Below are 14,941 nucleotides of genomic sequence, written 5' to 3'. Positions count from 1 at the left end.
TTATATATATTTACTAAATACAATCGGGACGAGATCTGGTAGAACGAGACTACGCAAGCAAAATCCGTCTCCAACCCAGTTCCTTAACAGAGCGGGAAAAATCGTGCGAGGCAGGGGAAAATGCTATCCATGAGGATGAATTTTGTATATACCTAGTAGGGGTGAACAGTAGATATATCGATCCGCCAAAACCAACCGAACCGAACCGATCCGATTCGCCCCATTTTGGACGGATGCGTGATGACGAGCGGACGGTTACAGATTGATTTTCTCCAATCCGTCAATTTGGCGGACGGATGGCGGATTTGAGATTCCTTTAGCCGCAACCGAACCGCCAAACTGCGAGCACCCCTAATAATTTATAAGACTTTGTGTTTTTAATTTGTTTAAATATTTGGTTTGTGTTTTCAATTGAAAAAGAAATTAAATATTCTGTTGAAAAAAAAAATTCAACTTGAATATATTTTTTGAATTGAAAAAAAAAGAGTATTATTTATCTATATTTTTTGATTTTTAAATCTAATTATATATAGATGTAACAATACAAAGATATAAAATCTTCACTACTGCTCAGCTCATGATTTTGCTAGTTCGAATTGTTTTTATATTTTAAGAATCACAGATTGTAATAATTTATGTAGATGAATCATGCTGTAAATTTTAATATATGGATGAGACATACAGTGATTGTGATATTCTAAAGTTTTAAACTTTCTTTCTTTGGATGAGGCATACAGTTGTAATACTTTTTTAAGTTATTAACTGTAATATTTTTTTTTTTTTTTGAGGAAGTACACAAGTTGAATTATATTAAAAATTTATAAAATTTTAAACCGCCAAACTAATTCGTATCCATCTGCCAAACCGCTAATCCGCTCAATCCACATCCGCTGGATTGACGGACGAATGCGGATTAATTTTCTCCAATCTGCCAATCTGACAAACGAATGACGGATTGGAGGTTCCGTGACCGCAACCGACCCGCGCCCGCCCCTCATACCTAGCATTGTTTTAGTGCATTGCCGTTCTTGGTAGGAGAAATTATTTTCTTGGTCTGGAGTATTAGTGTTTCACTCTACTAACACTAGTCTTACTATTTTAGCACAAACTTCAAATAACAAAATATAATTTACTGGTGGTAGTTACTAGTTGGTATACCATTTTTACCATTAATGAGAATACTGGTGTGAGAGAAAGAAACAGTCAGTAAGTACTATGAAAAAAATAACAATATTACAAATTTAAACAATACCCAAAAAAATATGGTAAATTTACCCATAAATGTTAGTTTTTGAAAAGTTGAACCATTTAGTCTTAAAAATTTTCTTATGCTCCATTTAGTCTCATTTATACTTCATCATGATGTTCATGATGTAAATGAATCTGATGTTTCATTCTATAATTTCAAAATTTATTGAAATCTGACGAACATTAAATGTTTGAAATCTAATGTTTGAAACATTCATCCTATAATTTCAAACATTATTGAAATCTGATGAACATAAGATTTTTAAAATCTAATGTTTGAAACATTAATCTGATGTTTGAAACATTGTAATGAGACCTTTCAGTCTATAAAAAAACGTTGAAACATTGTAATGGAACCTTTCAGTCTATAAAAAAACTTTTAAGACTAAACAGTGTATAAGTTATTAATTTGAGATTTATTAGTACATCCCCCAAAAAATATATCATTTTAGGGAGAACCCACATTTCATTAATTTTAAACTTATACCATACACCTCATTTTGGTATAAAATTCAAAACACGCATTCAAGACATAGCATTTCTATCAGAAAAATAATAATAATAATAAAAGTCTGCTGTCATATAATCTCCAAAATGTCATTTATTCCTTTAAATTTTATTTTAATCAATTCATTCCTAAAATTTTAATAAAAATGCGAAGTGTACAAAATTAAAAATGCCATATACGATTAACATTCATCTTGCATGTGATGTAAGGCAACACTTGAAAATTGAAATAATATCCCAACCACACAATATATTTCATAATTTCTCGCTCTAATTTGGTGTACTTGACATTACCAAAAATTTAATTTGAGTCAAATAAGAACAAATTATATACAACTGTCTACATCATTAACAAAATAATAATAAAATTCAATAATGCTCCATAAAAAATGAGTTCTGTCATTTTAGCACCCAATATTTAAATTTAATTAATTTCAACACAAAAACAATATTTCGGCTTCTTGAGTACTCAAGTAACCATAACAAAATGACCATTTAAAATTACGGATAAATTACAAATACACCCCATAAAATTTGCTTAAAGTACAGATTGCCCACTATAGTTTATAAAATTACAAATACCTCATTGTTAGTATTTTTTATTTAACAGAATTAACTAAAAAAAAGAAATTCATAATTACTCTTCAACACAATAATAAATTATCTAAATTATTAATTGAAACATTTATAACATTATTAAAAAAATTTAATTAACTTGATGATTTATTAATAAAATGAATTATTTGTTATGAAATTAGAAATCTCAAAAGTAGAATGTAATTTTCAAAACCACAAGGGATGATTCATATTTTAATCAAATCTCAAAGAGGGTGTATTTGTAATTTATCCTAAAATTAAAAAAAATCCAAGTGACACCACCAAACAAAAAACATTATCATAAAAAAAAAACTCTCAAAACAGCCACTTCTTAGATAACACCCCAAAAAAAAAAAAAAATTTCCAATTTTCACAACAAAACATTCCCCAACAAAACTCAAAAAACCGTTACCCTGTGATCAATCATAATCAACTAAAAAACAACTGTTTGATTGTAAGCAAAGACTAACTTGTCTAAATTACCTAGAAGAGTACCTTTCAGTGGAAGAGGTCCTTGTGTCCCTCGAGTTCCAAGGGTTTGGAATGTATTGGGCTCTTCCATGGGCCTGCATTGATGGGCTGGCCACCGGAGATTGATTCCGCCGCCACACTGGTATGTACCGGCCTCTTCCATGGGCCTGCATTGATGGGTTGGCTACCAGAGATTGATTCCGCTGCCACATATGGCTTGTATTCACTGTCAAGCCCTGACCACATGGAGGGGCAGTCATTGGGCTGTTTCTAGACGGCCACAAATTGGTGTTGACTGACTGAGCTCTTCCATATGATTTGAATCCTTGTCTTGAATCCGATATCTTGAATCCGATATCCTCAGGTCCCCGATATCATGATCAAGTCTCTCGCCATGTCCAACTGGGAAGTTTGTAGAACTTCCAATGTGTTCACTGGAACCATGATAAATATTGTTGTTCGGCTTTCCTCTACCCGCACCCCACCCTGAACCGGCACCTTTATGTATCAGCTCAGGAGATGACTTTGCTCCACTATGAAATCCTTGAATCTGTGCCCTTCTGTGAAATCCATGAATTTGAGCCCTACAAAAATCATTGTGGTCGATAAAAAAACGTTAAGAGTGAAACAAGAAAGTAGGAAGTATAAATCACAGCGAAAAATAATAGCAAAAAAAGGGAATTGAAAAAAACCTGTAATTGGGCCTGCTGCCCTGGCACTCGTGCCATAGTTGTGTTTCCACGATGTCAGCATCGTTTATTGTCTTGAAAAAATTATAAATAGTGTCACCACAAATAAAAAGTTGACGTAACAAGAAGAAATGAACTGAAACTGTCAATTGTATGATTAACAAAAGCACAAATTTACCCTACAGAGATCTTGCTCGGAGCAGGGTAAGTGAATTTTTTTTTTCTTATGGAGCCTAAATCATTGATGACATGCCTTAACATGTCATACATAATTATCAGAGCATTTTACAAGAAAATAGAACCGAAGATTTAATTATTACATTACCAGATACGACAAAGATAATAAATGATGACTGATTAAAGTTTAACTAATCAACTTAAACATGTGATTTCAAAAACTAGTATATACCTTCTCCGGGGGTTGCACACCCTCAAGTGGACGAGGAATGTGTTGGCAGCCATTAGGTAACTCGTAAAGAACACATCTGCAAAATAGAATGGCAGAACAATTTAAATCAAGAACCTCCCAGCCCCTCCACAAGAGAACAAAAGAAAAATTTAATGAATTATTAAATTCAGCTGAAGTATAGTTTTTGACTTACAAAACATTGTCATTTCGACTGTCCTTATCCTCCCGGGGGCTAATAAAACCACTGATTCCACATCTGGAAAAGAAGTATATATTGAATGATTAGCTCATAAAAAAATTTAGATGTTTACTACAAACCGCTCACAAAAGAGCATAGATCATTTTGTTCTATTTCATGTCCCATCCTCTATCTCATACTATTTTTATAGTTACGTCATCAAAATAAAAGACTAAATATATGGGACAAAAGACGATACAGAGAGTGGGAGAAATAACTCAATGCCCTCACAAAATTAAAATAGCATTAAATAAAAATATAGTGTGGTTGATTTCAAATTTCTGGATTCAATTTTCTGAAAATTGAGTTTTTTGTTTTTTGTTTTTCATACGTTTTCTTTTTTTTTTATTTTTAGTGAATATTTTTAAAATTTTAAGCAATTCTTTTACTTTTTTAGATGCGCCTTACTTAGATGTATCTAAAAAAAATATACATATATATATTTGTAAAAAAATATTTAAAAAATCAACAAATACACAAGAATACGAAAATTTATTGAATTTTTGTATTTTTTTGATATATTTGGCATTTAGTGAATATTTTCAAGTTTTTTTCACAAATATTCTATTTTTTAAGTGTATTTATGCTAGATGTATATAAAAAATAAACAAATTACTTAAAATATTAAAAAAAATTCAGTGAAAATTAAAAAATATGAAAAACAAAAAATTTTAATTTTCTGAAAAGTGATTCCTAAAAAGTAAAATCAAACAAGCAAATTAGACACATAGCTTGCCAATGTTCTACATTTATGACCATCGACGACTATCCTATTTCATCATGGATACACATAAGCTCCCTTCCCATCCCTAAAAACCCAAGAGAACATCATAAGTTTTGACTAGGACGCACTAAGGCCTTGTTTGGTGTAGTCTAAAAAAGTCAAAAAGTCACTATTCTATTTGAGTAACATCATCTTATTTAAGTTACACCACCTCTCTACCACATCATTTCAAACCCAACCCATATTTCACAAAAAGTCGAAAAGTGCACTTATTTAAATCATTCCAAACTATCCCTTATATTTAGACAAAAATCATACCAATAAAATCAAATTAAGGAATGTTAATCACATTAAACACTAGAGACAAGTTGTTCCACCCAACATTATAGACTACGTGGATGAGATTGATGTTGAACAAAATATTTTTTTTAATTGTTACGAGATTTTCATCAAATAAAACCTTGTCCTAACATAAAACGGTGTTCTAGTCCTAGATGCTAAAAAAACAAAACGTTTGGGAACCAAACAATATATACAAAAACTTGGACCAAATATTTAAAAAATAAGAAACAGAAAGAGCGAGAGACAGAGAGAGAGAAGATACTCCAAAATAAAATGATTCAAATTATAGCATTTGGGAATTGTGACTTGAATGTCAAAAAGCTTACTTGAAATTCTTATCTATCGATTCCTTGACCATTTCTATTCGTTTTCCTGCACACTGCTTTTCATGAAGGGAAAATATTTGAGATCGCAGCACATTAGAGCTTCTCACAAATAGATAATCAACCTTAGTCGAGTTCCTTAATTCTTCGTCGACCTACAAATAATTAATGACCGCTCAACATAAAATCAAAATTGAAACAAACAAAACGTTAAGAAACGAGCAAAAATCACTATATCAAGAAAAGATTTTCATACCCCTAATTCCACCACTAGTTTTTTCATCTGTGATAGTAAGCGTTCTTCATCTATAAAAGGAAGCTTGCAAATTGCCTACAAAGGACAACAATATTTTTGAAATATTACAATGAACCTTAGCGGTTTATGATAAATAACCAATGGATAAAACTAGATTTGAGGTATCATAAAAAAAAATTAATTTAAGCGAATCAAGAAATATTAGCAAACCTGCCACATAAAACGTTTTCCATCTTCATCGAATTCAAAATCTACTCACGGAAGACATAAGCAACAAACAAAATACATAATCAACAAAATCTATCGTCTAATCAACAATGTACAACCAAATCAAATTTCTAAGCAAATAAAAAGGCCTTACCAGTAGGATAAAAATCTATTATCTCAGACTCTTCGCTAGTCATGAGTGCTCGAAAGGCTCTTGGAAGTGCATGAGCACTGTTGATTTACATTTCCCATTATGCACAATAATACAAGTAAAAGTTTCAAACTGAAGAAATTAAAGCCCAGAAGTACCTTCTTGGTGGCAGGACACCCATAAGTTGATAAAAAGGTTTAAACGGTGAACCTTTCTGAAAGATCACTTTCACTTGAGAAAGACCCCTGACGTCCGAAGCAAATGGACTGTAGTGGTATGGATAAAACCTAATGTAAAGTTCAAGTGTTGATCTTGTCATTAAAATGAACAACACAAGACTCAAATCATAATATTCATTTTAGTGAAAAATGTTATACCATGTCCATGAAGGAACTCCGGAAAAATAATACTGAAGCACCCAACATAAACCTTCAGTATATTTCTGAACCTACACACAATTAACAAAATAATTAAATAAGAAAGATCAGTCCAAAACTGCATGCAAAAGCCTATGGTAATCAAACAACATACCATTGCTTTCCTCATATTTTCCATATCCTCTTTACTTTCGGTACAAAATTTCTCCTTGTAGTATCTTTCTTTCCAACCTATGGAACCCAATCTCACCTGTGTAATATTTTCACGATTCAAGTTATTAGTCAAGATTTAACCAATGCTAGACATTTTTTGAAAAGCTACTGAAATAAAGTAAATTTTAACATTAATACATGTCCCAAACCCAAAAGAAAAAAAGAAAAATTCAAAGGGCGGAATAATACCTTGTCCACTCCAAAACTTCCACTCTTGAACAGGTCTGACTTGTCGCGAATGTATTTCTTCAACTTTTCTTTCAATTCCTTGGTGTTCTGCAGAATCTGAATCCATAATACCAAGAAGACGATATCACAAATAATAATGTGAAAAATATCTAAATAGAAATGAATGTATAAGAGTAACATTTGACAAATCAATTAACTAAAACACTATGGATTTTTTCCTTTATCTTTCCTTTTTTTTGGCTCCGAAATTAATAAAATAGGCATGAGCCTACTTATTCTGCACCAAGTTGACGGCCCAACAATTATCAATTTATCATTCAGTATGACAACATAAAATGGTTACTAAAAGAAATATATAGCAGGACACTTGGTAGGAAAAAAATTCGCCTACTTCCGAAATATCACGAGTTGAATTTGCAGCTCCATTTGATGATGCAGACTTGATCCTGAGATTTTTAGAGATCGGAGATTTCCCATTTGCAGCACCATGGCTGTTTCTCCCATTGACTTCCAAATCAAAACCCAGATCTTCTTCTTGTTCTTCTTGCTGGACAAGAAATAAAATTTTATTTAGTTCAAGATATGCAGAAACAAATAAGCACATTTAAAGGCATTAGTTTTGAAAAATAATTTAATCCAAGAGATTGACAATAATTGATACTAACAATCTCCGAAGCTTCAGACAGGAGCCGTCTGAGTTTGCGATCTCGCAATTCTGATCTTTTCATGAAAATTCTTTCCTCGTATGCACCAACCAAAAGGATGAATTTCTCGACCCTTTTTAATTTTATATAGCGTGCTTTCTTGTCTCCCACCTGCTCACAAAAACAACAAAGGGAGGCACACTCATCCTTCCAAATTCTGACTATATTAAGGCATAATTAAAAGAAGATGTATATTATTACCCATTGCATGTCAACTAAATATCCTCCCAAATTTTTGAACTCGTCTTTGTATCCTTCCAAATTCTGACTATATTAAGGCATAATTAAAAGATGTATATTATTACCCATTGCATGTCAACTAAATATCCTCCCAAATTTTTGAACTCGTCTTTGTATACATGCATCAGTAAGTCGATTGCACCCTATTAATACATTCATTACAGAATACATTAAATTTGTCGCATTTGATCATATAATGATATATGTAACTTTTATAGAAGGCACAAAAAAAATATAACAAAATAAAGTAAAACCTCATGAATTGACAAGGTAGGCATGTGGGGTAGAAAATCATTCCCAGTAAAGATGCACATGAATATGAAGTCATCGATTATCCTCTCAAGATCAATCTTTATGTTCTGAGGAGGATCTGAGATTTTAAGATCAAGTTCTATATATTCTCTAAGGATCCAAATATGTAGAAACTGCAAAAGTAGAAGGAAACAAAATCAAAACATTGACCATGAACGGTGCTGGTTTGGTTTAAAACTAACGAAAATTAAATAAAATACCTGATATGGCCTTTTTATCAAAGATGACTTTCCGCCAATAGACTGATGACGCTGTTGAAACCATCCTTGGGACCCTGGCAAACCAGATTCTGCTTGTCTAAGGCTGGTTTCAAGTACTAATTCACTTGCCGGTTGCTGCTCTTGTATTAGTACATCCTACAATATTTACCCAAAAGGGAAGAAAAAAAAGCTTAAACAATACTCAGCAAGCAGAGTAAGCAAACATGAACTAATTGTTGATGATATAAATATCTAAGAACTTCAATTTTAATACGTGGCCGTTTATCAGGGCAGGCAATAGATCCTTCCTTTCTCTAACAGTTCAGACTATAACACGAGTTGGTTGTTAACAATTTAATACAATTTATGAATTCGTCTACATACTACATTGAGAACGGTGCTTTAGATTGGTAGCAGAGTTTTAAATACCGGCCAATATGTAACAGGATTTTGGATAGCCGATAATGTCTGATATCGGCCAACATATAATGCTTTCAGTGATACCAACACGTATTCCAATACTATTATTTAAAACCATGTTTGGGAGAAAAATAGGATATATTATATGGCCCGATATGGTATAGCGCCTTATGATGCACTAAAAATACATTAACTGAAATAAACACAAATCAGTCAAAAAAATTGTGATCCTCATGGAGCCATATGAGTTGAAATGAAAGGAATTCTCACTAAATCAAAGCAATGGCAATGGTTTAATCAACATATACCTCTCTCAAGATTGAAAAGTGCAATTCATGTGTTGCCAAGGCAAGCATAATTAAATCTGCATCCTGTATGTCGATAAATGTAAATTAAAATTCAAATTAATTGAAACTAAGCAAACAAGGATAAAGGTTAAATCCCCAAAAAACACATACAACTCAAATGAAACAGAACCGGGGAAAAAAAAAAAAAAAATAGAAAACAAAACAAAACAAAACAAAAGGTTCCCATTATCCCATACCAAGCCATAAAGGCAGTGGTGCGTATTTGGATCATAATCGGGACCCGCACTCTGTAGCCGTATGAAGGACATAATTTTGTGTTCCCCCTCACCAGGAACATTGGCATCAGAAAGAATAACCTACAACATAAAATAAGACGGGAAATTTATCATTTAAGATTTTTAATTAGTAGATATAGCTGAATATATTTGTTCAAAACCAACAACGGAAACTATAATGCATATCCAACCTTGATACCCTTCCAACAGACATTATCTTTTAGGCGTTGATTAATATAAACTTGGAGAGCAATCGATAATTCATGCATGAAAACTGTCCCCGGTGTTATGATGTTGGAATCTGAAACTTCAGATTCCTGTTTTGGCAACACTTGTTTGCCTTCCATTTCAAATTCCTTTCTTAACCTGTTTTCCTCGGCTTCCTGAATAACAACATATGAAAATCTTAATACTATATAAACCGAAAGCTTTTAAGCTTAAAAGATATCTATTTTTTTAGTAAAGAAAACTCACAGCAATTTCATTATCCTTTGCTGTCCGGAAACGCCTTGTTCGTTGCTGATTCATTTTTGCTCTTGGTGCGACACCATCTGAATGAAAATTACAATAGAAGTTATTGAAGCTATAAAATTCATTTTTCTTTTCCTTGAATCTGCAGAATGCTGTAATCCTACAGATCTCAGTGTAAGTATATGACTATAAAAAAAAATGGTACAAAATTATTGTCTTCAGAAATAAAAGAATTTTAGCATTTTAATGAACATTTGTAGTTTGATCACTGCGAATGGCCTTTCTGAAGAAAACATATCTTGATCCATAGATCATCCGATCAAGAACTATTTGGCTGCTGAAAAGAAATAAGCTTAAAACAAGAGCATTCACTGTCATTTTCATTTTTTGCTTTGTGTTCCTGGAAAAAAAAATTCCTGATGGCCAAAAAAGAAAAATTTCTTCTTCTGGAAACACTTTTAAACTGTTTGATCCTTGATAAGATGCCGCTCTTTTCAATTTAAGGTGTCAGCTCTTTTAATACTCAACACACCCCTCACATGTGATTAGACTCTCCTACTAAATGGGCCAAGTAGCACGTGCAAATAGTATACTAATGATGCAGGCAATGAGAATTGAACATAAAAAATCTATTGTCTCATCTGATACCATGTCAAAAAAGCTCGAAAGACCAAATTTGAATGAAAGGCTCTCGCACATTAAAATCCCCAAACATATATGTCCATCCATTCAATTATTAATGGCCATGTGTTCTAGTTGTTCCTATTTTTTTCGAAAATGATTGCATGCTCTGAAGCCCATGACCATGTGGAATTCCCGAAATATTTAATAATTACACCTCACACGCACCAAAACCAAGTGTACTCACTTTGGTAAATATTGGGTGTAACAGTGATAACACATTGTAGTATTGCCATCAAATAAGCAATCTTAATTTACGATAGGGACCACAATATTGTTAAGTTAGTAAAAGACAAGATTTGTCCACTAAAATCTTGTGTAACTTTTTATTGGTCAATATTTTTACGTATCAATTATAAGTTAACATACATAAAGTTACAAAAGATGAGCACGAGACAAAATATAAATATTACAAAGGGTTATGAAAGATAATAAGATAAAGATTAAATTTTAAACACTAACTAATGTTATCTAACAAAGTAGAAGAATAGCTTACCAATGGCCATGTACAAAAGCTTGCGAGGCCGTACAATGGAAAAAAGCCTATCAATGTATTCACATATGTTGTTGAATACTTCTTGGAAAGTTTTTGGTGGTGAGGGCTGAAAATACACAGGAAGAGAAATTGAAGAATAGAAACAAATTAAAAGCACCACTGTGTATAAAGTAGCTGCAAATACAGGCCTCGTTTGGCAAGAGGCTATTTTAGTCAATTAGCCAAAAAGTTACTAAATTAGCCAAAAAGCCAACAACCCATACCAAAAAGTCAAAGATTCTCTTTTCTCTCTACTTTTTGCACATCTTTTTGTAATTAGCCAAAAAGTCATCCCAAACATACAAGTTTTTTTTACCTACCTTTTTAGCCAAATAGCCAAAAAGTTACTAAATTAGCCTGCTCCCAAACGAGGCCTGATTATGATTATACATTAATTAATATGCAATTCAAGGTTTTTCTGGGACTAATATCAAGCATGATATATGAAAATTAGAAGTATAATAGTAAGGGTTAAATTACATTTATCACCTGATATTTGCAAAAAATAAAATAAGCATGACAAATTTGACATAATCACACTAGTTTTTCTTCTTCTAATAAAAACTAAAGCAACCAAAATTAATACAAATAATGTGTAAGGACAAGAATAATAATGATAAAATATGTATTTTAGTATAAAAAAATATGATATTATCATTTTTGTCCATCCATACAATTAACAAAGTACTAACACATTACTGATGAAATTGAAACTAAATGTTATGTGAATTAAAAATAGGATAAATTACAAACACATCCCCTGAGGTTTACTTAAATTACAAATTACCCCTGTAATTGTAGAAATTACATTATACCCATAAGATTTTTCATTTCACAACAAATAGATCCTTTTATTAATAAATCATCAAGTTAATTAATAATTTTTAATAATGTTAAAATTTTATTTTAATTAATAATTCAGATAATTTTATTATTGTGTAATTGAATAGTTAGAGATTTCACTTTTTCAATTAATTCTGTTAAATAAAAAATCTGACAGGGAGATATTTGTAATTTTTCAAACCACAAGAAGCAATTCATATTTTAAGTAAATTTGTAATTTACCCTTAAAAATATAAGAGAGCTTAGTATAATTATACCAAATTTGTCGTGCTTAATTGATTTTTTTATTTTTTATTTTTTGAAACATAAGATATTGCCCAATAATAAATGTTAGTTTGAATTGAACTAAAAATACTTCTCTTTTCTCATAGTTAATCATTACAACTGTGTAATAGAGAGGATTTCCAAATTCTAGTATCTAGGCTTGTATTTTCATTACAAATTAGAGTTTTAAAGATTGTTTCATATTTACCGTAAGCCTATGTGATATTTTGAATACTGATATATTGACCAATACTATTCAATATAGATTGATTCATATACAGTTATTGAAAGTATCATGTTATTCATACAAAATCCGAAGTATTAGTAATGAGATATGGTAGGATGGAATAATCACAAGTCAGTAAAGTGGGTGATTGGGAAGTGGGTTTCTTGTAAGTTTTTTTTAATTGTAGGATATTATTGGAGAATTTTTTTTTTTATATTTGGGAAAATAATTAAATTTTTTTATGGTTGGATGTGATGTTTGTGTTAGAAAAAATGAAATAATTATGAGATTTGATGTAATATTTTGTTTGGATTTATTTTTTTTGATTTTGTAAAATATTTGTCTTTTAGTAAAAAAAAAAAAAAATCTAAAAACCAAGTTCCTAAACACTACAAAGAAAATAGAAACAGTAACATATGCAGGCAAGAGGTGGTTTGGGATGATCTAAATAAGTGTACTTTTTGATTTTTGAATTTTTATGAAATATGAATTGTGTATGGGTTAAGTTTGAAGTGACGTTGTAAAGAAGAGGTGATGTGGCAAAAATACAACCATATGATTTAGGGGTGATTTGGAATGTCCTAAATAAGTGCTCTTTTTGACTTTTTATAAAAAGATATGTAAAAAAAATAGAGAAGAAAGAATAATTGATGTGACCGAAAAAAGATAAAAAATGTGGACTTATTTAGTCTTCCCAACCAGGAGTTAAATAGGATAATGATTTTTTACTTTTTTTTTTTTTTTTTTTTAAATTATGCCAAAGGCCTAACTATTATACAATCACAAATCACAATGGCACAACTCAATATTAGGACTCATAACAAACAAACAAAAAACAAAAAACAAAAAGGATGATCGACATACATGTATATATGTATACTATACATAGAGTGCAATACACAAGAGCAAGCTGTGAATAAGATGCATATATATACATATAGAACAACTCACAATATTACGGGACTCATAACAAACAAACAAAAAAATAAAAACAAAAAGGCTGATCGACATACATGTACACATGTATCATATATACATATATATATATATATATATATGTATACTATGGTGTTTGGGAAGTAGGTTTTTTTTAGTTGTAAGATATTATTAGAGAATTTTTTTTTTTTTTTTTTTTTGTGTATTTTGTGTTTAGATGTCATGTTTATGAGAGAGAAAAAGTGAAATAATTATGAAATTTGATGTGATATTTTGTTTAAATTTGTTTTTTTTTTTTTTTTGATTTTGTAACTAACTTGTTTTTAGCAAAAAAAAAAACCCAAAAAATTTGTTCCCAAACACCGCCATAGAGTGCAATACACAAGAGCAAGCTGTGAACAAGATGCATATATATATAAATAGACAAGAAGGAAAAGAAGGGATGATTGATATATACGTACATGGTCATCAGGATGGAAACAAGGGTGTATGATACCATTCATGTCAAGATAGAGGTTATCATACTCTATCCCATTTGGGTTTACTAAGCTTGTTTCTATTTTTTCTTCTTTTTCTTCAATGGCGTTCACTACAATCTTTGGGTACTTGTTCACTAACCATCGATAAAACGACGGAACTCCCATATCTCTCTCAGAGTATATGCGCAGCAGTAACAGAGAGCTCAAAAAATAACACAAAAAGCTTACAAGCAAGTGTAGGGATTGAATAATGCTATCTGCATTATTGTAAACTAAGGAATGATGTGATGTATTTTTAAAAATTTATAATTTATATAATAATCAAATTTAATAACAATATTATAATATTAATTAACATAATTAGTAGACATATTATTATTTAGAGAGGAAAACAGAGAGTACTACGCAAGTGCACAAAGAGCGAGAGAGGGGGAAAGAAAGATTTGTTGTTGGATTGTAGTGATTGTTTGAATATTTTAAATAAGTATATTTTTTGATTTTTTATAAAATATGAATTAAATTTAAAATAATGTGATAGAGAAATGATATGATTTAAATAAAATTATGTGATTTAAATAGTCACTTTTTAATTTTTTTAATATTTATCAAATAATATCTTAGGAGTTTTTTGGGGTGTCCTAAATAAGTGTATTTTTTATCTTTTTAGACTAAAAAGTTGAGAAAAAAAATATGAATGTTTAGGTTAATTTTTTAATTTTTTATTAAAAAAATGTGTACTAAAAAATTATATAAAAAAATGTATAAGGGAATAAAGTGATGGAATAACCCGTACGATTGGAAGCCTAAAGGGCACGCAGAACGGGCAGTGTAGGAGATTGATTCTCTACTTTTCGAACATAAATTGGTCAGTCTGTTCAGTCCATAGGGGCCACCACAGGTCCCGTTTTACTAATCGGAACCGTTCAATGTGTAGAACTCGTCGAGTACTATACGCTTTTAAAAAATTACGTTGATTGGATATCGATAGCTATTTGATCGTTTAGTTTTTTGGTTAACTGTTAATTATAACGCCGTCCATTTTTATATAAAACTGATTTGATCATATATTTAGCGATATCCAATAGACGTGATTTTTTACAGGTGTA

The 14,941-nt window shown here is 31.0% G+C and overlaps 1 protein-coding gene across 2 annotated transcripts; it reads right to left on the bottom strand.

Moving 5' to 3' along the window:
- Positions 1-2,625: 2,625 nt before the first annotated feature.
- Positions 2,626-14,283, bottom strand: LOC114306030 (5'-3' exoribonuclease 3). Of its 2 annotated transcripts, none has more exons than XM_082906598.1 (23): positions 13,818-14,283; positions 11,049-11,154; positions 9,875-9,951; positions 9,592-9,783; positions 9,362-9,481; positions 9,126-9,188; positions 8,398-8,553; positions 8,140-8,310; positions 7,951-8,028; positions 7,607-7,756; positions 7,333-7,488; positions 6,942-7,037; positions 6,694-6,789; positions 6,540-6,610; positions 6,321-6,449; positions 6,166-6,242; positions 6,015-6,055; positions 5,805-5,879; positions 5,552-5,703; positions 4,115-4,177; positions 3,922-3,997; positions 3,516-3,586; positions 2,626-3,407 (listed from the first exon to the last, which is right to left on the bottom strand). In XM_082906598.1, the coding sequence occupies exons 1-23, from the start codon at positions 13,998-14,000 to the stop codon at positions 3,080-3,082; spliced, it is 2,727 nt and encodes a 908-aa protein (XP_082762724.1). In that variant the 5' UTR covers positions 14,001-14,283; the 3' UTR covers positions 2,626-3,079. The 2 variants fall into 2 exon arrangements, with proteins under 2 accessions (XP_082762724.1, XP_082762725.1); XM_082906599.1 differs by having other exon boundaries at positions 2,626-3,383.
- Positions 14,284-14,941: the final 658 nt, after the last annotated feature.

The sequence above is a fragment of the Camellia sinensis genome, chromosome 14 (genome assembly GCF_055761805.1).
Source record: "Camellia sinensis isolate YWXY chromosome 14, ASM5576180v1, whole genome shotgun sequence".
In the NCBI taxonomy this organism is placed as follows: Eukaryota; Viridiplantae; Streptophyta; class Magnoliopsida; order Ericales; family Theaceae; genus Camellia; species Camellia sinensis.
This window is presented reverse-complemented; position numbering and strand designations above follow the sequence as displayed.